Source organism: Solanum dulcamara, chromosome 4 (genome assembly GCF_947179165.1).
Source record: "Solanum dulcamara chromosome 4, daSolDulc1.2, whole genome shotgun sequence".
Lineage (NCBI taxonomy): Eukaryota > Viridiplantae > Streptophyta > Magnoliopsida > Solanales > Solanaceae > Solanum > Solanum dulcamara.
Window position 1 is genome coordinate 21,597,925 of NC_077240.1, and position 25,197 is coordinate 21,623,121.

A 25,197-nucleotide genomic window follows, 5' to 3' on the forward strand; every position below is an offset into this window, starting at 1 on the left:
AACTAAAAAAGAATTATCTTGTCAAAAAAATTATGGAATTAACACAAACCCACTTTCTTATCACAAATATTTCCACAAGGGTTGATATCCCAATTGAAAAGTTACTTTTAATAATCTCAACAAATAAGACTTAAAAAATACAGAAGCAAACTAAAATATTTTAAAAACATCAACTTGCCCCATTATCTATGGAAATTCACTGAATCCAATCCCATTTATCACTTAATACTTTAACAGTATTAGCATTGGGTTAGAGAGAAAGACGGCGGATCAATTTTTTCTTATAACAAAACCAGTGTACGGTAGTGCAACAACTTTTTCTTTTTAATAAAGGGTTGCCAGCAGCCTTTAAACAAAGGCTGTTGTAAAATGAGACTAAATTAACAATTTAATAATGAAAGAGAGAGTAAATAGGAGAACAAAAGAAGAAGCAAAGCAGAGTATTTGTTCTTCACGACTGTCTATTGCCAATTCATGGCAATGTATATATAGGAGTTAATTTAGTGGGATGCCCACTTTTAGTGGGCCCCACTTTAATATAATATGTGGTGGGCATTCCACTTATATGTGGACACTCCACTTAACACTCCCCCTTGGATGTCCACGTGTAATGTGCCTCTATAAAAAAAAATTACAAGAAATAAAATACATAGTTATTGTGTCTCGTTAAAAACCTTCCTAGGAAAAACCCAGTGGGAAAAAAAAATACACACATATGGTAATACGCCTTGAATGCTGCCTCATTAAAAACCTTACCAGGAAAACCCAGTGGGACAAAACCTTGGTTAAGGAAAAAAGAGTGCAGCGCATATTTTACTCCCCCTGATGAAAGCTTCATTTGATATTTTGGAGACGGCGCATTCCAACTTTATATCTTAATTTCTCAAAAGTTGATGTAGGTAATGCCTTTGTGAATAAATCTGCAAGATTATCACTTGAACGAACTTGTTGTACATCAATATCACCATTCTTCTGAAGATCATGTGTGAAGAATAATTTTGGTGAAATATGTTTCGTTCTGTCTCCTTTTATGAAGCCACCTTTCAATTGAGCTATGCACGCGGCATTGTCTTCGAATATAATTGTGGGTACTTTAACATTATTTTCCAGACCACATCTTTCTTTGATGAACTGTATCATCGATCTCAACCACACACATTCTCTACTTGCTTCATGAATTGCTATTATTTCAGCATGATTTGAAGAAGTAGCAACAATGGACTGTTTTGTAGATCGCCATGATATAGCAGTCCCTCCGTGTGTAAACAGATAACCTGTCTGAGATCGAGCTTTATGTGGGTCTGATAAATAACCTGCATCTGCATAACCAATAAGGTCTGCGTAACCTTTGTTAGTATAAAACAAACGCATATCAATAGTACCCTTCAGGTATCGCAAAATATGTTTGATACCGTTCCAATGCCTTCGCGTTGGGGATGAACTATACCTTGCTAGCAAATTAACAGAAAATGTTATGTCAGGTCTAGTTGCATTAGCAAGATACATAAGTGCACCAATAGCACTGAGATATGGTACTTCAGGACCAAGAATTTCTTCATCCTTTTCTGGAGGTCGAAATTGATCTTTTTCCACTTCAAGTGATCGAACAATCATTGGAGTACTTAATGGATGTGCTTTGTCCATGTAAAATCTTTTTAAGATTTTCTCAGTGTAGGCAGATTGATGGACAAAAACTCCGTCTGCTAAATGTTCAATTTGCAGACCTAGACAAAGTTTTGTCTTTCCAAGGTCTTTCATTTCAAATTCTTTCTTTAGATATTCAATTGCCTTTTGGACCTCTTCAGGGGTTCCAATGAGATTTATGTCATCAACATAAACGGCGAGTATAACAAACTCTAATTCCATTTTCTTAATAAAAACACATGGACAAATGACATCATTTATATAGCCTCATTTATCAAGTACTCACTGAGGTGATTATACCACATACGCCCTGATTGTTTTAGACCATATAATGATCTTTGGAGTTTTATTGAGTATACTTCCCGAGACTTTTTGCATGTTTCAGGCAATTTTAATCCTTCTGGGATTTTCATGTAAATTTCATTATCAAGTGAACCATAAAGGTAAGCTGCAACCACATCCATTAGGTGTATTTCAAGATTTTTATGTACAGCTAAACTGATGAGATATCAAAATGTTATTCCATCCATAACCGGTGAATATGTTTCTTCATAGTTGACTCCGGGTCTTTGAGAGAATCCTTGTGCAACAAGGCGTGCCTTATATCTTACAATTTCATTTCTCTCATTTCGTTTTCTAACAAAAACCCATTTATAGCCAACTGGTTTTACACCTTCAGGGGTTTGGACTACAGGTCCAAAAACCTCACGTTTAGCAAGTGAGTCTAATTCTGATTGAATTGCTTTTTGCCATTCTGGCCAATCACATCTACGTCGACAATCTTCGACGGATTTAGGTTCAAGACTTTCACTATCTTGCATAAGGTTAATTGCAACATTATATGCAAAAACATTATCAACCGTGATTTTAGATCGATCTAACTTTATCTCATCACCGAAAGAACTTATTGAAATTTCTTCATTCACTTGAGTCTCGGGTTCACTGATTTCTTCAGGAATATCAAGATTACTCAAATCTTGGCCTTCTTTAGGAGGTTCTATTGTAGTATCATCTTTATTATTTCTCACGCTTCTTTTTCTAGGATTTTTATCCTTTGAACCCAACGGTCTACCACGCTTCTGGCGTGTTTGGGATTCAGAAGCTATGATACTTGTAGATGGTCCTTTTGGGACATCAATCCGGATAGGTACATTCACTGCAGGGATATGTGACTTAGTTATCCGTTTCAAATCAGTAAATGCATCTGGCATTTGATTTGCTATTTTCTGCAAGTGGATGATCTTCTGGACCTCCTGTTCACATGTGCGGGTACGTGGATCAAAATGTGATAGTGATGAAACTTTCCACGCAATTTCTTTTTCTTTTTCGGGTTTCTTTTTCTCTCCCCCTAATGGCGGGAAAATTGTTTCATCAAATCGACAATCTGCAAATCGAGCAGTGAATAAATCTCCAGTCAACGGTTCAAGGTATCGAATTATGGAGGGTGAGTCAAACCCAACATATATGCTCAACCTTCGTTGAGGGCCCATTTTTGTACGTTGTGCGGTGTATTTCATTAGTAGAGGTCTTGCTATCAATTGTAGGCGCTTTATAAATGACTCTGCAAGGCCATTTTGAGTATGAACATGAGCAACATGATGTTCAATTTTTATCCCAATTGATAAGCAATAATCATTAAATGCTTGGGATGTAAATTCTCCAGCATTATCAAGGCGAATGGTCTTAATTGGATAATCTGGGAATTGCGCTCTCAATCTTATTATTTGTGCTAACAACTTCGCAAACGCCAGGTTGCGAGATGATAACAGGCACACATGAGACCATCTAGATGATGCATCTATTAGGACCATAAAATATCTAAACAATCCACTTGGTGGATGAATAGGTCCACATATATCTCCATGTATACGCTCTAAAAATCCAGGAGATTCGATGCCAACCTTCAGGGTAGATGGCCTGACAATTAATTTGCCTTGATAACAAGCAGCACATGAAAATTCATCATTTGTAAGAATCTTCTGGTTCTTTAAAGGATGTCCAGTTGAATTTTCAAGAATTCGTCTCATCATTATTGATCCAGGATGACCTATTCGATCATGCCATAGCACAAATATATTTGGATCAGTAAACTTCTGGTTTAAGATCATATTTGCTTCAATTGCACTAATTTTTGCATAATATAGGCCAGATGACAGAGTTGGTAATTTTTCCAAAATATATTTCTGGCCTGAGACACTCTTGGTTATACCAAGATATTCAATATTCATTTTATTTAATGTCTCAACATGATATCCATTTCTGCGGATATCTTTAAAACTTAACAAGTTTCTTGGGGATTTAGAAGAAAATAGTGCATCTTCTATAACAATTTTTGTCCCCTTAGGTAGAATTATAGTAGCTCTTCCGGAGCCTTCTATCATTTTTGAATTACCAGAAATTGTAGTAACATTAGCTTTTCTTCTAAGTAAATTGGAAAAATATTTCTCGTCTTTAAATATAGCATGGGTTGTTCCACTATCAATTACACAAATATCCTCGTGATTTATCATTGATCCAAACAAGATTTGAGGCATTTCCATATTTTCTTGAAAATTAGCCGGAGCCTCGTGCTGATAACGTGTTGTAAAATGAGACTAAATTAACAATTTAATAATGAAAGAGAAAGTAAATAGGAGAACAGAAAAAGAAGCAAAGCAGAGTATTTGTTCTTCACGACTGTCTATTGCCAATTCATGGCAATGTATATATAGGAGTTAATTTAGTGGGATGCCCACTTTTAGTGGGCCCCACTTTAATATAATATGTGGTGGGCATTCCACTTATATGTGGACACTCCACTTAACAAAGGCAAACTTTTGCACTTTTCATTATAGAAAAACAACGAATTTATCCAAAAAAAACTTTGCTAAGATTCCACAAAAAAATATGACCAACGTATCTAGTTAAAATGGCAACAACACCACGAATCGGTTTGATCAATAAGAGTCCCCAGAAATGCTTTCTCATATGAAAAAAATTAAACGATGCCAGAAAAAATATCAATATCAATTTCTTTCAGCAAATAGGACTTCTCCCCGACATCCGTTAGATTAGAATTTGTTTTACTAGTCTAATAGTGTAATCACATGTATATAGACACAAACTACACCAACGCTTTTTGTAGAAGAAATCTTCACTTGGAACTTTACAGGAATTGTAGAAGAAGGAAGAAAGAACTTTTTCTTTCTGATATTAGTGAGGAAAAGATATCTTGTTTCTTTCCAACAGAAACCTTTTATAAGCCTAAAGGGATGCAACTATTCAAATAGTTGTGTCTTTTCCATTCAAATAGATGTTTTGTTTCCCTTAATATTTGTTAATATATATAATACATAATTATATATTTAATCTCTCATGGATCCGGTTGACCCACGTCGGTATGACCCTGTAAACAACAAATTTTCGAGCCGAGAAAAATAAATAATCAAGACCGGAAAATTGGAGTAACAAAGTGTAATATTTGATTTCAAAATGTAGTGCGGGTTACAATCTCTATGATAATCCTCTGATTCTTCAAATAATATGAAACACGTTGAACTTGAATTTGATTTAAAGTCAAGGGCTTGAATAGCTTGATCTTGAATCTTCGTCTTCAAATTTGGATTTGAATTATTCGTCACGAACACTTGTATGGTTATGACGAACAGTAAATATGAACAAGTAACTTGATCTTGATATTCTTCTTCGTTTTTGATCTTGAACTTGAACTTGAATTTGATTACTTGAACTTTGTAGCTTTGTAGAGAATTTGCGGTCTTTGATCCACGAGCTCTCTTCTTGCTTCTTGTTCTTGAAAAACCTCCCCTCTCAGAATAATGAGGACCCCTATTTATAGTTGTAGGGAGTGGTATGAGGGTGTGATTTGATTGGTTGGTTTGAACTGACCAATCAGATTTCTTTGGTGAAGAATTTTAATTTGATTGGTCAGAACATGTCACATATACATGTGGCATTATCCTAGTGGGTCATTTAATTTGACTTAGATTGCCACATAACTTCGACATGTGGCATGATTTTAGTGGCTTATTTAATTTGACTTAGATTGCCACATAACTTCGACACGTGGCATGATTTTAGTGGCTTATTTAATTTGAATTGGATTACCACATAATTTTGGCACATGGCATGATTCTAATGGCTCATTTAATTTGACTTGGATTGCCATATAAATTTGATACGTGGTGTGATTTTAGTAGCTCATTTAATTTAATTTGGATTGCCACATCATTTGAACTATTTTCTTGAATTTAATATAGTCTAAATTAATTTATGGATTTAAATCCAATATAATTCTAATGTTTACAGACCCGTCTAATCTCCTTCATCCGGAAATGTAGTATTATTTTTATCTCACATTGAGAGTGTAATAACATCTTGAAATAACTAATCCCACGTTAATTAATTTCGGAATAACTTGTTACCCAACCAAACGTGCCCTTAAACTCATGCACAACTAAGTCAAAAGTGGTTTGGATGAAATTTGCAGCTTTGGTTTGTATCCTCAATTGGAGCCAATTCATTTTTCACTCTTAATAACATTTCTGATTTTTAGTGGTATTATTTGCAGGGGTTGAGATAGAGCAGGAGTTAACAGTTTCGTCCAATTTAGCAACTTTGGTTCAAATTTTATATTTGTTTTAGAAATGTAATTAATATGTATAAACTACTCCTTCTGTCCCATATTAAATGAACACTTTCTATTTTATAAGGTGATTAAGAAATCATTTATAGATTGATCAACTTTACAATTTTTCCCTTTGTTCATCAATGCACATAAAAATAAGTTAGAAAAAATATATATAGAGTATTGGAATAGCTAGTATGTGAATTGTTCACATTCAAAAGACCATGTTAAATGTAGGGGTAAACTGGAAAAAAAAATTAATTAACTTTATCCTTATTTAGTAAGTGATCAAGCAATATGGGACAATTATTATTAGTAAGTGATCAAGTAATATGGGACAATTATTATTGTTAAGATGCTCATCTAATATGGGATAGAAGATTTATTAATTTAAAACCAGTAACTTAAACGGACTAAAATTTCAAACCCATAAACTTTAAATTCGGATTCCGCCTAATTTATTTGTATTTCTAAACTTGACAAACTGAAAGTGTCTTTTTCAATTTGGGTTCAAATTTTAGACTACTATGCAAACAAACTCTTACTTTTAGATTTTGTGTCTCAATCCTTGTATTTATTTCTGACCTAATAATAATAATCTTTTTGTCAGTTGTATATTTGTTACTTATTCTAGGTTTATATCTCACTGATATTCTGGAAGAAAAATCTATTTATCAATAAAATCTTTCAAGCAAGGGAACATTTAGCAATAAAATATACAACTGACAAAAATGATTTTTAAAATAATTAGATATATCGAAGAGAGACGAAATAAGAAGGATATATTACAACCAACATGATGGGACTGTTTTGAATTTAATTGAACTCCAATATAGGCATTGAACACCAAATAGAAAAAAATATATCACAAAGAGGAAAAGAACGTAACATTTGATTTGGACATTAATTCTTTTGGAGAGCAATCAAAATTCCGAAAGAAAAAAATTATAATAAGACTTCTCCTTTTTTATTGTTTGTACCTCTACGCCCTCCATTTTAATTTTTGAAAGAACTTGGTGCTTTTTTAAGAATGTTGGTGTCACAATTCGAGTCTATACCCTAGACGTGTTCGACATTCGAAATCATTAATAACTCTAAGGAAACTTTTAACCTGAGATGCTATAAGGTTATTATGCGGAAGATGAGGAATGATAACAATGGGCTGAACTTCTAAAAAAATCTAGTCTTTATAATCAAACGAGTTGTTGTTTATAGTATTTTTTTTATATGATTTTTGAACGTCTGAATTTTATAAGTAAAATATTGGATTATTCCAATTTAATTTAACCTCGAAGATTAGTTAAATTGATTATCGTAAAGTGAAACGTGATAAATAAAAGAGAATGGATGAAGAAATTTTGAGAAATAGCAAATAAGGTAATTTTCTCGAGAGCACTTTGGGAATGTTAATCAAGTACAAAAGATTGTTCTAATATTGATAAAATATTTTTAATTCATTAGACACAAACGGCTACTCTCCCAAAATATTTTAAGAAAATAAATAAATTTTGAAAGTTTGATAAAATAGGACTATAAGTTTGATTAATTTTTCAAATCAACTAATTAAATACTCACTTTGTCTCAATTTATTTGTCTTACTTTTCTTTTTAACCTATTTAAAAAAAATATCACTTTTTATATTAATTATGCTTTACCCCCGACACTTATTATTGAAGACAATTGGAACAAATTTCAAATTCATGATATGCCGATCAGTTCAAATTATTGGTCGATAAAGTTTGATTAGTGTTTAAGTTATAATTATAGAGAAAACTATGTAATTACACAAACATTTCTACCATATTTACTAATTTTCTTTATAGTTTGAAAATAATAACATACTGTCTCACTAATTAATAATTCTAAACCAGATTTTAAGTCAAATACATCTAGATACATGTGTTTTTACTACCAGATACACTCTGAAAAATAGTTACATAGGGAGAGAGGCTAGCGAGAGAGGGAGAGAGATGAGCGAGAGAGGAGAGAGGAGAGCGAGATAGGAGGGAGGCGAGCGAGAGAGTTAGTATATCTCACATACATGCAAATCACATTAGATACATATATTTGGGACCAAATATATTCTAGACATATTCAGAAATATGGATATATGGGGAGAGACGCGAGCGAAATAAGAAAGAGGCGAGCGAGAAAGTCAATAGATCCCAGATACATGCGAATACTCTTAGATACAATGTATCTAAAATAAATTACTTAATTTTGACCCCATGTATCTAGGGATCGAAATCTAGTACAAATGATAATTTTGAAAACTCATGAGAAGACATGTTATAAGGCCCTAAACTAATGGGGCGTAATACCCCAAAATTTTTCACCAAGACTCGAATCATTCTTCATATGCGTATTTTATCGATTAAGTTTTCATATAAGATCTTATAAGGGTCAACTTTAAAAGATCATATCTATCATAATATTAAGATTTAGGTGGCCTATGACCTATCATATTAAATATTTACGTGTCCTTTTTCCAACGCCACCAAGTTTGCCTCATTTGGAGTTTGAAAAAAAAGTTATGACCGTTTTACTAGAGGCGCTCCATCCTGGTAGAAGTCCGCGATGGCTCCGCAACGCGGAGAAGATGCGGACTCCACTGCCTAAGCCAAACGACGACCCTTTAATGTTTTTAAGGGTATTTTTATCCTATAACCCTTTGAGAGTTATTTTAATGTCCCTAAACGTGTAAAAATCATTTTTTACTCATTAAAAACCCTCTCATTCACTCCTAAACTTTAATGCTCAAGAATTTTCAAGAAAAAATATAAAGTTAGGGTTCTCTTTCAAGGTTCTTCATCAAGGTACGTTCTTCTTTATAGATTTCAAGATTACCAACAAAAATTTCTTCATACATACATTAATCGCTAAGAGAAATCTTAAATCCTAACCATAGAGTTTCCAAGAAAATAAATCCAAGAATTTTAAGAAAGGGTATCTTGATTGTTCTTCTTCAAGTTAAGATTTTTCATCAAGATTTGTGGAGCTTTTAAGGTATGTAAGGCTAAACTAAAGCATAAACTTTGTTCTTCCATGTGCCCCATAATTGTGATAGGTTGATTTGTGAATGAATTGAGTCCCCACGATTGTGATAGGTTGAATTGTGAATGAATTGAGTCCCCATGATTGTGTTTCTTTTGAATTTTCTTTAAACTTAACATATTTTTACATAATATTGCATAATTGATGATTTCTATGAATTTGTTCTTGAACAAATGATTTTTGACTATTTACTTCATAAACCCTCATGATATTTTGACTAACATTGGATGAATATGATTAAGGATTGAGTTTAGAGCCCTGGACTTGTGAATGTATGATTGTGATTGAGATGTGCGCATGATGATGGTCTTGATAAAACTTGATAGTCTTTGCATCTTCATTATTGACTAAATTGAATGGTCTCAACTAAATGTTGTCATAAATGATTGCCCCAACTAATCATAAATGAATGATTTGGAAATGATTGGAAGATTGATTATCCGAAAGGATTGATTGGATAGATACAATGAATTGATAAAAGTCCATATGAGACTTGTTGATTGGAAGATTGATTGTCCAAAAGGACTGATTTGATAGAACTGATGAATTGATAAAAGTCCATATGAGGCTTCTTCATTGGTTGATTGGGATTGATTTTCTTATGAGCATTGAGTCATGGGAGGAGTATCGAGCACCGAATTGGGTAAGAGTAAGTAATAACTTGAACTCAATAATTACATCACCAAACGTAAGAGAGGATTGAACCGTTAAAGTCGGATGTTTTCCCATTTTATTATCTTGAAAATATAGGAATTGATTGATTGTTGGATCCAGATTGGTAGATTTGTCCTTTACCCTAGCAAGGTATTAGACGATAGTGGCAACAGCAATGGGCTTGTTGTACGATCACTAGCTCATAAGGGATTGTTGTCAGATAAGATAAACTCACATATAGTTCTTGATAGTACTCTGATTGGATTGGATTGTATATGATTGGTCTCTGTCTAGGCCTTACTCCTGTTTTAGATTTTTGATATCTTGATCGAGCTTCTTACTTCTTGATTTGAGTTATCTGAGTTGATAGTATTCTATCTTATGCATGTTTCATTCTGTCATATTACATATTGTACATTCCACGTACTGACGTCCATTTGGGCTTGCATCATTTCATGATGCAGAGACAGGTACTAGAGGTCATCAACATACGCATCGTTGAGGATCTATTCGTATTCAGCTGATTGGTGAGTCCTTCCTGCTCCAGGAGTATGCTACATTTGTCTTTCTAGCTTTTGAGTTTAGTTTTCTTCATTTGAATTGAGGTAGACATGAACCTGTCATTAGCATCATTTAGATAGTAGTGATAGAGGCTTCATAGACTAGATTGTTGACTTGTTGATTCGAGATTGTCTTTTGGCTAGTTTCATTCGTACTAGTCTTGTTGATTGGATTAGACAGATTGTTGCCTTTGGCCTTATTCTATAAGTAGTTATTTGATCATCTTGATGAGTTAAGTCATCCGCTGATAGAGAGTTGATTGAATGATTATATGAACTGGCCAAGTGATTCGCTTGGGACTAGCAATAGTCTCTGAGTGCCGGCCACGCCTATGGTACCCTCCCGGGGCGTGACATGGGACTTGTGTTGGTTGCCCAAAATTATATGACTTTAATGAAGTTCAATTACATTTTCGACAATTTGTTAAGTTGACAAAATGAGCCAACTCAAGCTCTCTAAGCCCAAGATCCGCTAGAATTACTTAGAGACCAAAACAACCTCAAGTCATAGCTCGTGCCTATATAAAAGACTCTATATAAAACCAAAGGAAAAAAATACACAGAGAAACTCAACTCTCAATAGTGATCTGCAAGTTTTTCACAAATCAAGAAGTATTCGTCTCCAAGTGGTGAGCCGCAAATTATCATACTTCCACAATTGTGATCAAAGCTTGGCTCCATATTCGTAGTGAATTCGAACAAGTATCCCCTCGATTCAAAATCAAATAAATCTAAAAAGAAAAATAGTTTTATTCATTCCTTAGAAGCTGAATTTTTCTCTCCTATTAAGTCACGTTAGGATGTAAAATCAAAAAGAATTTATTTATTCATCTTATTTATTAATATTTATATTAATAAATTATTTATTAATTAATATTATAATATTAGGCAATTTTTAGGGAAAATTACTCTTTTACACATAATATGATGCTATATTTACTTTTATTCCCATCTACACCAAAAAATTTCCAAATTCCCTCTTTTTCCTTTCTCTCTCTATACCTCACTGATACATCCGCCTCTTCCTTCATCCTTGCCCTAATTTGCTCTAGTTAATTTGATACTCTTCAACCGTTAATCAATTTCAAGGTTCCAACTAAGGTATATTTTAATCTTTCCTTATATGGAATTTCACTTCATCCTCATTCAATCTGATTTCTCCTAAAATTTGTATATTTTGATTTCTTCTGAAAATCTTCTAAATTTTTATCATTTGCTTTCTTCTATAAATCTTTCTATTTTTGTTTCCCATACCTTCAATGATACATATGGAATCCGTTCATGGTCTCAAACAGTCCAATAAAAATCAAGGAATTCTTGTTTCTCCTGGTTCTGATTCGTCTTGGAAAGGTTACGACGAAGTTAGATCCAAACATCATAACGATCCAGCAGTGATGAATAAGCTACGTGAGAAATTGAAGTCGAAAGCTACAGTTAAACATGCACCCAAAGAAATAGACAACAAGATTGAAGGGGTTACAACACGCCCTAATCTCCCAAAGGTATGTGTTCAATTAAGTTTTTTGTTTTAGACTGAAAATTTTGTGAAGGTTTTAATGATTCTGATACATATCATTTATGTATCAGATACATAATGTCTTTTTAAAAGGAATTTTTTTTGGAGATTTACTATTTCTGATACATCATGTTTAAGTGTCAGTTTCTATTGTTTTAATTTTTAATGATTCTGATACATATACATTTATGTATCAGATACATAATGTCTTTTTCAAATGCAATTTTTTGGAGATTTACTATTTCTGATACATCATGTTTAAGTGTCATTTTATGTTGTTTCAAGTTTTAATGAAGCTGATACATATCATTTATGTATTAGATACATAATGTCTTTTTCAAATGCAATTTTTTGGAGATTTACTATTTTTGATACATTATGTTTAAGTCTCAGTTTCTGTTATTTCAAGTTTTAATGATTCTGATACATCTACATTTATGTATCAGATACATAATGTCTGTTTCAAATGCAATTTTTTGAGAATTACTATTTCTGATACATCATCTTTAAGTCTCAGTATCTGTTATTTCAAGTTTTAATGATTCTGATACATCTATCAGAATAAAACATTTCAGCAGATGTTCTAGAATTATTTGATCAGCAGGTTTATTCTGATACATTAAAGGTAATGTATCAGAAACAAATTGATGAACAATTTGATGCTATATATATATATATATATTGTATAAGCTCAACCTCTTTAAATATATATATATATATATATATATATATATATATATATATATAGACATTTAGTACATATATATCATAAGTCAATGTTATTATGTTTCCAGGAAGATGAACCATCCGTCAAGATACAAAAGGTGGATGATGTATCACAACATAACATTATAGCAAATGATGTATGATATCTGCAGATTTTTTATTAAGTAATTGGTTTTTTAAGATAATGTATGATATCCGCAGTTTTTTATTAAGTAATTGTTTTTTTAACATTTGTAGGAACCGAAAATATTAATTTTTACACCATAATTGAAGGATGTATCAGCACACCAAATGGAACCACAAAGAGCAGATACTGATCAGCTTATTGTTGATTCTAATACATTACAGGTAATGTATCAGATACATTTCTGAGATAAAGTCAACATTATTAAGTTTTTTAATGACGTTATACATTACGTGTAGAACACTGGAAAGAAAGATGAAAGAGTAGCCGATGATAAAACTGACAAAGTAGAAGAGCAAGTTGAAGAGATTGAAAAAGAAAAAATCAAACCAAGCACATCGGAATTCAAAACTTCAGCACCATTTTCGATCGAAACTCTGGATGTGATAGATGCTCTAATATACGGACTTCCATTACCAGCCATGCCATTGACAGGTGTTAGTCATGAGCAAGTTCAGGATGAATGTCTATTACGCGATAGCCAGCTACCAACCACTCTTCCATCAAAAGCCAATGTATTGTCTGACGATGCGAAGACACCATTTCGAAGAAGCAGGATTCCTTCGAAGATCTTACAGTCGCCGTATCTTTCAAACTTTGGGTAGAGTGAAAAAGGGAAAGGAAAATTTATCAGCTGTTATGCATCAGACACACCCTTTTGAAGGTTTTGGTATATGCTATCATCCCCCATCCGAGCTTGTCACAGACTACTCTCAATAGATAGATAAAGGACTACTAAAATCACATGGCAAATAAAGTAAGTATGATATATTCAACTTATACCCATACAAGTTGTGTATTATATTTGTTATGTTATTAAACTACAAGCTTCCATTCAGGAATTCGAAGGAGGATCATTACAGATCTAAGTGCTCTTCATTCGGCTTTGAAAAAATGGACTTTGTAGTGGCATTTCCTAAAGATAAGAACTGGTTCTACCTAATGTCACAGCCGAACAGATGCTGAAACGATGAGGTAAAAATTTCATCATAAATAATATGATACAACTCATACTTACTACCTGATACATACATATTAATGTATCTGATACATACATAGATTAATGTATCTGATACATACATAATCTGATACATGACGCTAGTTGTTATATAACTAATACTTTCTTAAAATGTGCAGCACATCGATGTAATATTTTACTATCTTCGGAAGAAATCAAAGATGCAGTTGAGCAATCAGTATCGATACACAACGACAAATTGCATTTTCAAAATTTACATCGAATATGCACACACACGCTACTATCACCTTCCACCTAACATTTCTACACAAGAAAATATGGCAAGGGCCACTGTTACAGCTCATCACGAGAGATCCGTGAAGAACATAATAAGAGGTTTCTCAATACCAGTCGGTTTGCCCTGGCATTTGGTAGATGAGGTATACATTCCAGTAAACTGCGATAAGGATTTTCATTGGGTTCTTGCGGTAGTTGTGTTGAAAGAGAGGTTGATACGTGTGTATGATTCATCACCTAGACGAAGAAGTAGCAACCCTTCCCTAGAGATCCAAAAGATAGCAGCAATGCTACCAACATACCTGCAAGACAGTGGTTTCTTTGACAACAACGAACGTACTGATTGGTCGTCTCTTGATTCATACAAAGACAAATCAACCGGTAACATGCTTGAACCACATCACCCATTTGCAGTTGAGTATGTTGAAGGAATTGCGCAACAGAGAAGTGACAGCTTGTGAGTATTAACAATTATATATACTAGGGGTGCTCACGGTTCGGTTTGGATCGGTTTTTAATTAAAAAATAACCAAACCAATTGAGTCGGTTTTTCAAATTGTCAAATCAAACCAAACCAAACGATATCGGTTTTTACTATTCGGTTTTTGTCGGTTTTTATCGGTTTTTTCGGTTTTTGTCGGTTTTTAAAATACCTTGTAGTCACTATTTGAATAAACAGAAAATAAATTTCAAAAGTATTTTCTTATTATAAATTTCATTGTAGCCTGTAGCTACTAGCCAAGATTGACGCATACATGTTTAATAATAGAGAATGACTCACCTAAAGTTTTACTATTTGTAATTGTGAGTAGCTTTTCTGTGTATGAAATCTATATTTTATTTATTTATACTTTATTTAGTATAATTCAAAAGAATGGCCCAAGATCAAAAATATAAAAAATCAATATAAATTATATTTTTTTCATAAAAAAATTAAAATACACACACATATATATACAAATTTAATTTTTAAAATATGTATATATAAAGTCGGTTTGGTTCGGTTTTTTCGGTTTTTTTTAGACTTGAAACCAAAACCAAACCAAATATAGTCGGTTTTTAAATTTAAAAACCAAACCAAATCAAACCAAATAAATGTCGGTTTTTTTTCCGGTTTGATTTGGTTATCGGTTTGGTTCGGTTTTTTAATTTTTCGTGTTCAGCCCTAATATATACCTAAATCATTCATATGTCAATTTTACTTTTTTAAAACTTGTGTATTCCTTTCTTTGCAGGGATTGTGGAGTTTTCCTGACCATTTTTGCTGAATATCTTAGTGATGGAATTTCTATTCCAAATACAGGACTAAACGCTGAATTCTTCCGTTCAAGATATGCCGCACTCTTATGGAGATATGGTTGTCAGAAGGCCATGGATGGTTATGTTAGCGATAACGACGATCCAAAAAAACCTAGGAGAGACATCTCTCCAAGCCAAGGAGAACTGATTGATGTTCAATAGTTTTTTTTTTATAGTAAACATTTTAAGTGTTTCTGCTACTTTTAATGTATCTGATACATAAACTGTAATGTATCAGATTTAGTATGTTTTAATATTTCCATATATCAGATTTAGTATATTTTTCTCTGATGTCAAACACGAATATAAAATCAAAGTTTATGTTTTATATTCTACTGTATCAAACTTGTATCGAGTATAATATTCATAAGTATCACATTTTGTGAATTCTGATACATATTATATGTGTATGAGATTTTCATGAATCAAGATTTATTTATTATGATACATCATGCACATGTATCAGATTCTCATTTCTCAACATTTAATGATTCCGATACATTATTTTTTTGCATAAGAATTCCATGTCTCAAGATTTAACGTTTATGATACATCTTGCTTATGTATCAGATTCGCATTTATCAAGATTTACTTCATATGATAATCTACAACCTATATCAAATAAGATCTTATGTATCATCCACAACTCTTGTGTAATTATGGTTGTCGAAAAGACAAGAATGTTTATGTTTGGGAAAATAACGATCCAAAAAATAAATCATGTGAGATTTCATTAATCCAAGTCAAGGAGAACCGATGGACGTCCTGTATTTTATTTTTAAAAAAATTGTAGCAATAAAATGTACTAATCTTGATACATATCAACTGAAAAAAGATTTTTATATTTATGTCACGTGTCAAACTCAAATATAAAATATAAAAATAGATGTTATTATATGATTCAAATAGAATGTATACCGAGATACCACAAACATCATATCTATTTAGGAATGAAATTACAAGTCTTTCTGTTGTGGCCTTCGTGGTCACAATGTCCACAAGAATTTGTGCTACTTGTTATCTTCTCACTAGCAAACTTTTTTCTCCCTTTCTTTGGTCTTCCTCGCATCCTTTTGTATATTGGCGGCAAGACAAATTCTTCTAAAATTTCCTTCGGAGCAATCCAGTCTTTCTTATCTGGCATTGGAACCATTGGTAATTCATAAGTATTTGCCAACGCCTCTAGTTTGTAGTAATCAGAACAGTATGGGTGCAGGTCAGTAATGTTCTTGCTCTTCAACACTGCAATTGCATGTGGACATGGTATCTCGTCTAGTTGAAATCTACCACAAGTGCATGTTTTTCTCTCTAGACACACAATGTATCTTATACCTAATTCGTAAACAGAATAAAGATAGTCTGATGAAGCAACAACCTACAGGAATTATATTTCAAATATATGTATCAGTACTCCTTCCTCACATACACAACTATGTATCAGAACTGATGTAAAAGGGTAATAATTATCACAGGATATACATAACAGATGAATCAACAGCCAGCAAGAAATAAATTTCACATATATGTATCAGAAAGTATGTATCAATTACAAAAATGATGTATCAGAAATGATGTATCAGTATATATTTAAAACATGTTATGTTTATATGTGTCAGTACTTATGTATCAACTACACATTTGATGTATCCGAATTGATATATCAGTGTATAATGAGCACAGGCTATACCTGAATGACGAAGCAACAAACTGATATAAATAAACTTCACATATATTTATTAGTACTTATGTATCATCTACACAACTAATGTATCTACATTGATGTATCAGTATATATTTAGAACATGTTATGCATAACTGATTAATCAACAGCCTGAAGGAAAATAATCTTTACATATATGTATCAGAACTTATGTATCAAATGTAGAACTTATGTATCATAATTGATGTTTCATTATTTAATTAGCACATGTTATACATAACTGATGAATCATCAGCCACCAAGAAATAAATTTCACATATATGTATCAGAAAGTATGTATCAATTACAAAAATGATGTATCAAAACTGATGTATCAGTATATATTTAGAACATGTTATGTTTATATGTTTCAGTACTTATGTATCAACTACATATTTGATGTATCCGAATTGATATATCAGTGTATAATGAGCACAGGATATACCTAAATAACTTAGCAACAAACTGATATAAATAAACTTCACATATATCTATTAGTACTTATGTATCATCTACACAACCAATGTATCTACATTGATGTATCAGTATATATTTAGAACATGTTATGCATATCTGATTAATCAACAGCCTGAAGGAAAATAATCTTTACATATATGTATCAGAACTTATGTATCAAATGTAGAACTTATGTATCATAATTGATGTTTCATTATTTAATTAGCACATGTTATACATAACTGATGAATCAGCAGCCACCAAGAAATAAATTTCACATATATGTATCAGAAAGTATGTATCAATTACAGAAATGATGTATCAAAACTGATGTATCAGTATATATGTATCAGAAAGTATGTATCGTGTACCAGAACTTATGTATCAGTATATATGTATCAGAAAGTATGTATCGTGTACCTTCATTCTCGAACACTTGATCGTGTTTGAAACTAGGATATCTTCGAATTTTCTACCCAAAGTATGTTTTGTATAAGATGCTATTTCCCTATTTTTGCAATTCCAAGAACCAAATAACATTCTCGTTTGCTCCAAAAAGTCAATTATAGGCAGCTCTCGTGCTTCAACAAGACATCCATTGATACATTCTGCGATGTTAGAAGTCATCATTCTACCCCTGTTGACAGTGGCATGAACCCTTGATCACTTTTCGTATCCTGCATTTTTTAAATATTGTGCCACCCGTTGATCGATTCTTTCAACTTTGGCCATTAATTTATCGACTTCATCTTTTCGGTATGCCTTGGCCATTGAATAGAAGATGTCACTTAGTACAGCTTTGCTCCTTCTGTATTTAGTACACATATTTTTCCATATATGCCATATGCATGCAAAATGAGGAACATTGGGAAATACCATGCTTACACTCTTGATTATGCTTTCGTTCCTATCTGATACAACACACATATTGTCCCTCTCACCAAATGCATTCCTGAAATTCTGAAAAAACCACGTCCATGATGCATCATTTTCCGTATCAACAATACCATACGCCAACGGCAATATACAACCTAATAAATCAATAATAGCGTTACAATAGTTATTAGAATTCATTAGAATCACAACAAACGTGAAAAATGAGATGACACACTGTTACTCAATAAGAAACAGTATAAGAAAGTAATACCTGCCCCATCAAGTGTGCTAGCTGATACAAACGTCCCTTTATAAGGTCCATCAAGATGCGCACCGTCAACAACAACTACTGGTCGACAAAACTGAAACCCCCTCATCAAGGGCCTTAACGCTATGAACAAATACATGAACTCATCAGTTGATGACTTGTGCATACTTATGTACGAATTTAGATATACGGTTTTTAGAATATGTATGTATACAGGCAGCTGTCTATATCCATCAGCAGATTTTCCCCTTAACATCTCCAAAGCATGCTCTTTTGAACGCCATGCCTGTTGATAGGTAATATCAATTTCATACGCTGATTTAATATCCTCTCGTATATCATTAGGGGTGAGAATTCTCTTATGATTAACCAATTTAGGTGCTGTGAATGCACTAACAAAAGCCTTTGTAGCATGAACTTTGTTGAAAATCCTATCTCTCAGTGCACATGAATGTTCACTATTGAAATATCTAACTTTGAATATATCGGATTTTTTCCAACATGAAGCTTTCATTCTCCAACAACAGCCGTCTGAAAGGCATACTAACACATAACTGCATTTGTATAAAAAAATGACATGTATCCTACCAAATTTTTTTCATATATAATATCAACAAATAAAGTGACATACTGATAGGAAGTGTGTCAACGCATGTACTTGATACATGCTTCTTTGTATGTATTATGAAAAAAAAGCATCTGATACATAGAGTCATATGAATCTGATACATACTGACAGCATTATTATCATTTTTTAACTGAGTTACAGAAATAGAGTTTTGATGTATCATGACAGGAAAAAATAATTTTATTTAAGAATGTATCAGATACACACATTCATATGTATCTGATTCATACTGTTGGATAATATCCAATATCAAAATTTCCAAATGCAGAATATGCGCATACCTTTTACTGTCGAATCTTTTAACCTTGAAATTAAATTCATTATTGATTTTGTATTTGGCCATTACATCAACTAGAGTTGCTTTATCCTTATAGAATTGATTCTCCTTCACTTTCGCACCATTTGTATCAGTTATGTAGTTTGTCAAATCCAATTCTGCTATATAACAATTTGCGACATTATCAGATTCTTCTAAACCAAAAATGTGGAACTCATTCGCGTTTGATTCGGCACAAACGATTGCTCCAGATGTATTGTCGAATGATTTTATCTCACATCTTTTTATATCAGAGCTTGATATGCACAGGGGATAATTTACGAAACCAGGCTCTTTCTTCTTCAACTCTATGTAAAGATTAACACCCATATCATTACGAATATATATTGGCGACGAGTTACCTTCAACTATGTATCGGATTTCAATATTTTTCTCTGATTCATCCATATTCAATTCAGCAGCGATTGCTGCTTTTAGATTTGAGTAAGATACATTGTCACCGATAACGATTCCATCACTTTTGTATTGTTCATAAGTAATATCGGATTGCCAAACTCCAGAATGTCTCAGTAGTATCAGGATATTCATATCGATTAATTGATGAAACGCGAAGTTTGCTTTAAATTGATGCTCTGTTGTTTTCCTTGGAGTCGATGCTCTGACTTTTGGCTTCAAAATTCATGTACATAACTGTCGCCTTCTTTAACCAATTAATCTCATTAATTAGATCAGTAATTGATATAAAGAGCCAATCATACCTTATCTCAATCTTCTATCCATAAATAGCTGATGTGCATTACCTATTCTATAGCTAAAGTTATGTATCAGATACATAACTTATGTATCAGCAAAAGTAAAAAAATAATTGAAATCAACTTCGGTATGAATTGATGCTCTGTTTTTTCCATTCGAGACGACGCACTATTTTTTGGCTTGAATCTTCATGGACATAACAATTGCTTTTTTTAACAATTGATGTATCAGATACATAACTTATGTATCACCAAAACTGGAAAAAAAATTGAAATCGTAGTTGGTTTGAATTTATGCTCTATTTTTTGGCTTGAATCTTCAAGTACACAACCGTTATTTTTTTAACCAAATTAATCTCATTAATTAGATCAGTAATTGATTTAAAGAACCAATCATCCCTTATATTAAGATACTATCCATAAATAGATGATCTTCATTAATTACTCATTAGATAATTGATGTATCAGATACATCACTAATGTATCAGAAAAGTTGAAAAAAAAGGGGATATCGGGTAATTTTGATACAATGAGGGATGTATAGTAATTAGACTTTTCCATTATGGGATTTAGGTAAAGTTTACTTTAATATTAGCGATGGGCCTTACTAAGACTTCTTCACGAAAAAAAATAGAGCAAAGCTCTTGATTTAATAATCGTGAGAAGAATCAAAATATTATATTTTTTTAATAAAATTTTATAAAAATTATAACCCAACATAAATTATTGAAATAAATTATTTTTACTTATCGCTATTTTTTTCTTAATTATTATTTTTCATGAGGGAAAATATATCTTAATTCAGTGTAGATTTTTAATCAATTGGAAGTAATATATGGGTTGAATATATTGTATTCTTCTTTACTGACAAGAGAAATGGGTAATCAATAGGGAAAATGATGGGGATTGCCAAACATTACTAATATAATTATGAGATAATGGTATAGTTTCAATTAATTACATAAATTAATTATATTTTAATGAAATTTGTCATTATACAAATCTGGAGGCTCATATACAAATTTGAAAGCGAATATACAAATCTCTAAACTAAATTTGGAAGCGAATATACAAATCTCTTTGAAAATTCAATTTGTGTAATGCAGCGAGATGTACAAATGAAAAAGCTTTATTTGTATAATGCAGCGAGATATACAAACGTTAATGACCATAACAAACATAAATATAACTATGGAGAATAATTAGGAAAACTATATCATAGAGAATTATGAAGCTTAATATGCTTGTCATTTCTGAAATTTCCCCTAATTAATAACATGAGAAGTAAGAAATTTCCCCTAATTAATAATAACATGAGAAGTAAAAGTAAATAAAGAAAGTAATTGGGTACAAGCTTATAGTTAAGGTGAGTATTGTAGGAAAGTTAAAGTGAAATTTTTGAATTTATTTTAAAATCCTAAATATTAGTATTTATAATTTTAAAAATTAATTTTATCAATTACGTTTTACCTTATATAATTTTTTCCAACATGAGAAATGTTAATTTTTTGTAAATGAAAAAGAAAAGATTATTATCCTTTTAGATATTATTATATTATATAAAGAAGTTAAGATTTGTAAATTTTATCATTACTTGTGCTTGAAGAAATCAGTAAGTTACTAAATTTGTGTGTTGACTATTACCGTGTCCGAAAACATGCGGTGAAAAAGTGTTGGAAAAGGAGAAAGTCTCCATGTAAGAAAATATAGAGAGTTTCTAAATTTCTTATATAACATAACCTTCATCACACACACTGTTCTTGTTTCTAAACTTTGATAAATTGTCCATCTGTTGTTTGACTAGTGTAAGAAGAATGGAAATCGAAACAGTGTTCATGAGTTGTTTCTCCATTGAGAAGAAGCCTGATGATATATTCACCTTGATCGAAGCTGCTCTTCAAGTTGGCGCATCCAAGTATCCCGTACTGTTCCAAAAGCGCAAAAACAGAATAATAAAGTTCCTAATGGATCCCTCAGTAACATCGGACGATTTCATTCTTGGTGATGATGAAGAAGAAGAAGTGACCAACGTTGAAGAAAAAGAGGAGTCGGATAAAGAAAAACAGATTCATGCCCAAAGCAAGAAACCCTTGATGAAGAATCTTGAAGTGGCAATCAAGAAGACGGCACAGGTTGCTTCTTTGAAGAAAAAGAACAATTGCAATGCAATTACAGCAACAATGGAAAGCGTCACGGAGTTGAAGAAAACGTCGGAGACTGACTTGGTTCAACAACAATTGGATGTTGCTGATAAAGAAGGAAAACCACAGTCCCATAATACTACTACTATGGGATCAATAAAGAGGATGTCGATGAACATGTCCACCAAACGTGTCAAAGTTGGTCCTCGTGAAAAACAACTTTGTTCTTTCAAGAAGCAACTCCAGAAACAGAGTGTTAATACAAAAAAGAAGAGAGTAGAAGGATCACAACAGACCCCTACCCAACGCTGGAGTGTTAATACCAAAAGCATGTCGCCGCCTCAGCCGTTGATGAAGATGAATGTGGCTACTAAGCCTGTAGACGTTGCTCATCAAAATCAACTTCTTTCTGATTCACCACAGAAACAGAGCAACAACTGCAGTGATAAGAAGAAATTTGAATCAAGCAAGAGGAAATTTGAGGAAAGGTTAGCAGAGCAAAGGGAAGCCAAGAGAAGGATTGTAATGGTGGACTTTCATCAAATGCCTAAACCTGCTAATGACCCTCATGCTCCCACGCGCTGTTGGGATAGGAAGAGGTTTTGAGATTATGATGATTGGAGTTGTTGTAAATTTCACACCAGAATCTCTGATCTTACTTTTTGTCTTGTAATTTTGGTGAGTATAAGCATTCACTTCATTTTTTAATTTAGTGGGGGGGTGGGGGGATGCCCTTTGTATGTGTGAATGATCTGAAATAGAAAAGTTACATTTATAAAATAGCTCGAAGGATCAATCCAGTATTCATTCCCACTATTATATATATTGTTTTTTTGTGGCTTTGATGTGGTTCCTCATTGGTATTTGGGCTCCAAAGGGGTCTATTGCCCTCTTTCGTTTGAATCAATGCTTCACTTTGCCTTTTAAAGTATCATCATTTTCTTTGATAATCTTTACATATTGTCAAAGTTTAATTCATAGAGGCATACATTTTAGACATAAAATCATTAATTTTATGTCATTGGTCTTTTTATTCCTTTTGTCACAATTAGACAGACTATTTAGTATAAATACTAATACTAAAGACTGCATCTTTGTATAACTTGTTTTTAATTAACGATGCAGTTTTTTTATTCTTTAAATCGTTTACCCTTTATATTCTTGATGAAGATTTTATACTCTTCAAGTCGGAATATTCATTCAAACAGAGTGTTTACTAAATTGGTGAAGTTTTTATATTCTTCAAATCAAATGCACAGTTTGATTTATTCGGCAAAGTTCAAATATCATACACAATCGAATTTCACACGGAGAGAAAAATACACAAGTTTTAATCTCCAAAACAGAATTAGAAAATCACAAGGATATAATTTTCTTTTCAAAAAGTTTTCCATCATTACCAAATTTGTTAGTCTGACTTCAAATCTATGAATGTTAAATTCTATAGAGCTTCCACGTAGTCAGACCAAATAATGTTTTCTTTTCTGGAACAAATTTAATATTCGATGAAGTTTTTATATTCTTCGAATCAAATATTAAACTTTTTTTTCTTTTTTTCTGAACAAAGTGTCTTGTCATCTACGTTCTTGGATTAAGATCCTTGAAAGATGTCTCCAATATTGAATGTAATACACACAAAAATATTTCTTTACCTAATTTTATCACAACAGATAATAAACATTTGAAAAGAGTTTGTGAAAACTATTAAGTCAATAACATATATTTAACTTAATCATCTTTAATTGACCAAGGTTATGGTAAGGAGAAAAAAATACTATTTTTTCGTATCAAGTCTAAGATTTCTTCATAATGTACTTATTTAGACATAGCAAAATCATATAAATATCATGACAATGGCTTTTATGATTTGTCGTGTCTCAATCTAAAAATCTCTGCAAACAAATTATAAGCCAAACATAGATAGAATAATGACCAATTTTATAATAAATTCCTTAAGTTTGTTATCCATGTATCAAAGTTAGCAGACCAGAAATAATAAAGAAAAAAAAAAATAATCGAGTCCACAGAATTCACTGTATGTCCTTAAAAATTTAATCCTCTCACTGTACCCGAGGTTATGGATTATTTCCTCCCAAGATAAAACGGATAAACTATTAAAGAAGTGGCGGTACCTCAAACTTTAAGAATTTCAACGAACTCAAAAGCTAGCAACAAAATCACACAAAGACTCAACGTTGTTTGTAAGAAAATATATGAAGAAGAGGGAGAAATTCAATGATAAAAAAAAGGACAGTCCGGTGCACTAAAGCTCCTGCTATGCGCGGGGTCCGGGGAAGAGCCTGACCACAAGGGTCTATTGTACGCAGCCTTACCACAAGGGTCAATGATAAAAAATGAGAGAAAAATCATCTATTTATAGACAAGAAAGGGTAGTGCGAACAGGTGCTTATTGTGACTTATCAGAACGGTCACAACCTTTTGAAAAAGTAACAATCTTTCGGAAAGTCACAACCTTTCGAAACGGTCACATCTTTTTGAAAAAATCACAACCTTTTGGAAAATCACAACCTTTCAGAACGGTCACAACCCTTTAGAAAAGGCACAACCTTTTGTAAAGGTCATA

The 25,197-nt window shown here is 32.4% G+C and overlaps 1 protein-coding gene across 1 annotated transcript; it reads left to right on the forward strand.

Annotated features, from left to right (window-relative positions):
- Window positions 1–14,258: 14,258 nt before the first annotated feature.
- LOC129884094 (uncharacterized) lies at window positions 14,259–15,678 on the forward strand. The gene is made up of 2 exons (XM_055958459.1): window positions 14,259–14,674; window positions 15,453–15,678. The coding sequence occupies exons 1-2, from the start codon at window positions 14,259–14,261 to the stop codon at window positions 15,676–15,678; spliced, it is 642 nt and encodes a 213-aa protein (XP_055814434.1).
- Window positions 15,679–25,197: the final 9,519 nt, after the last annotated feature.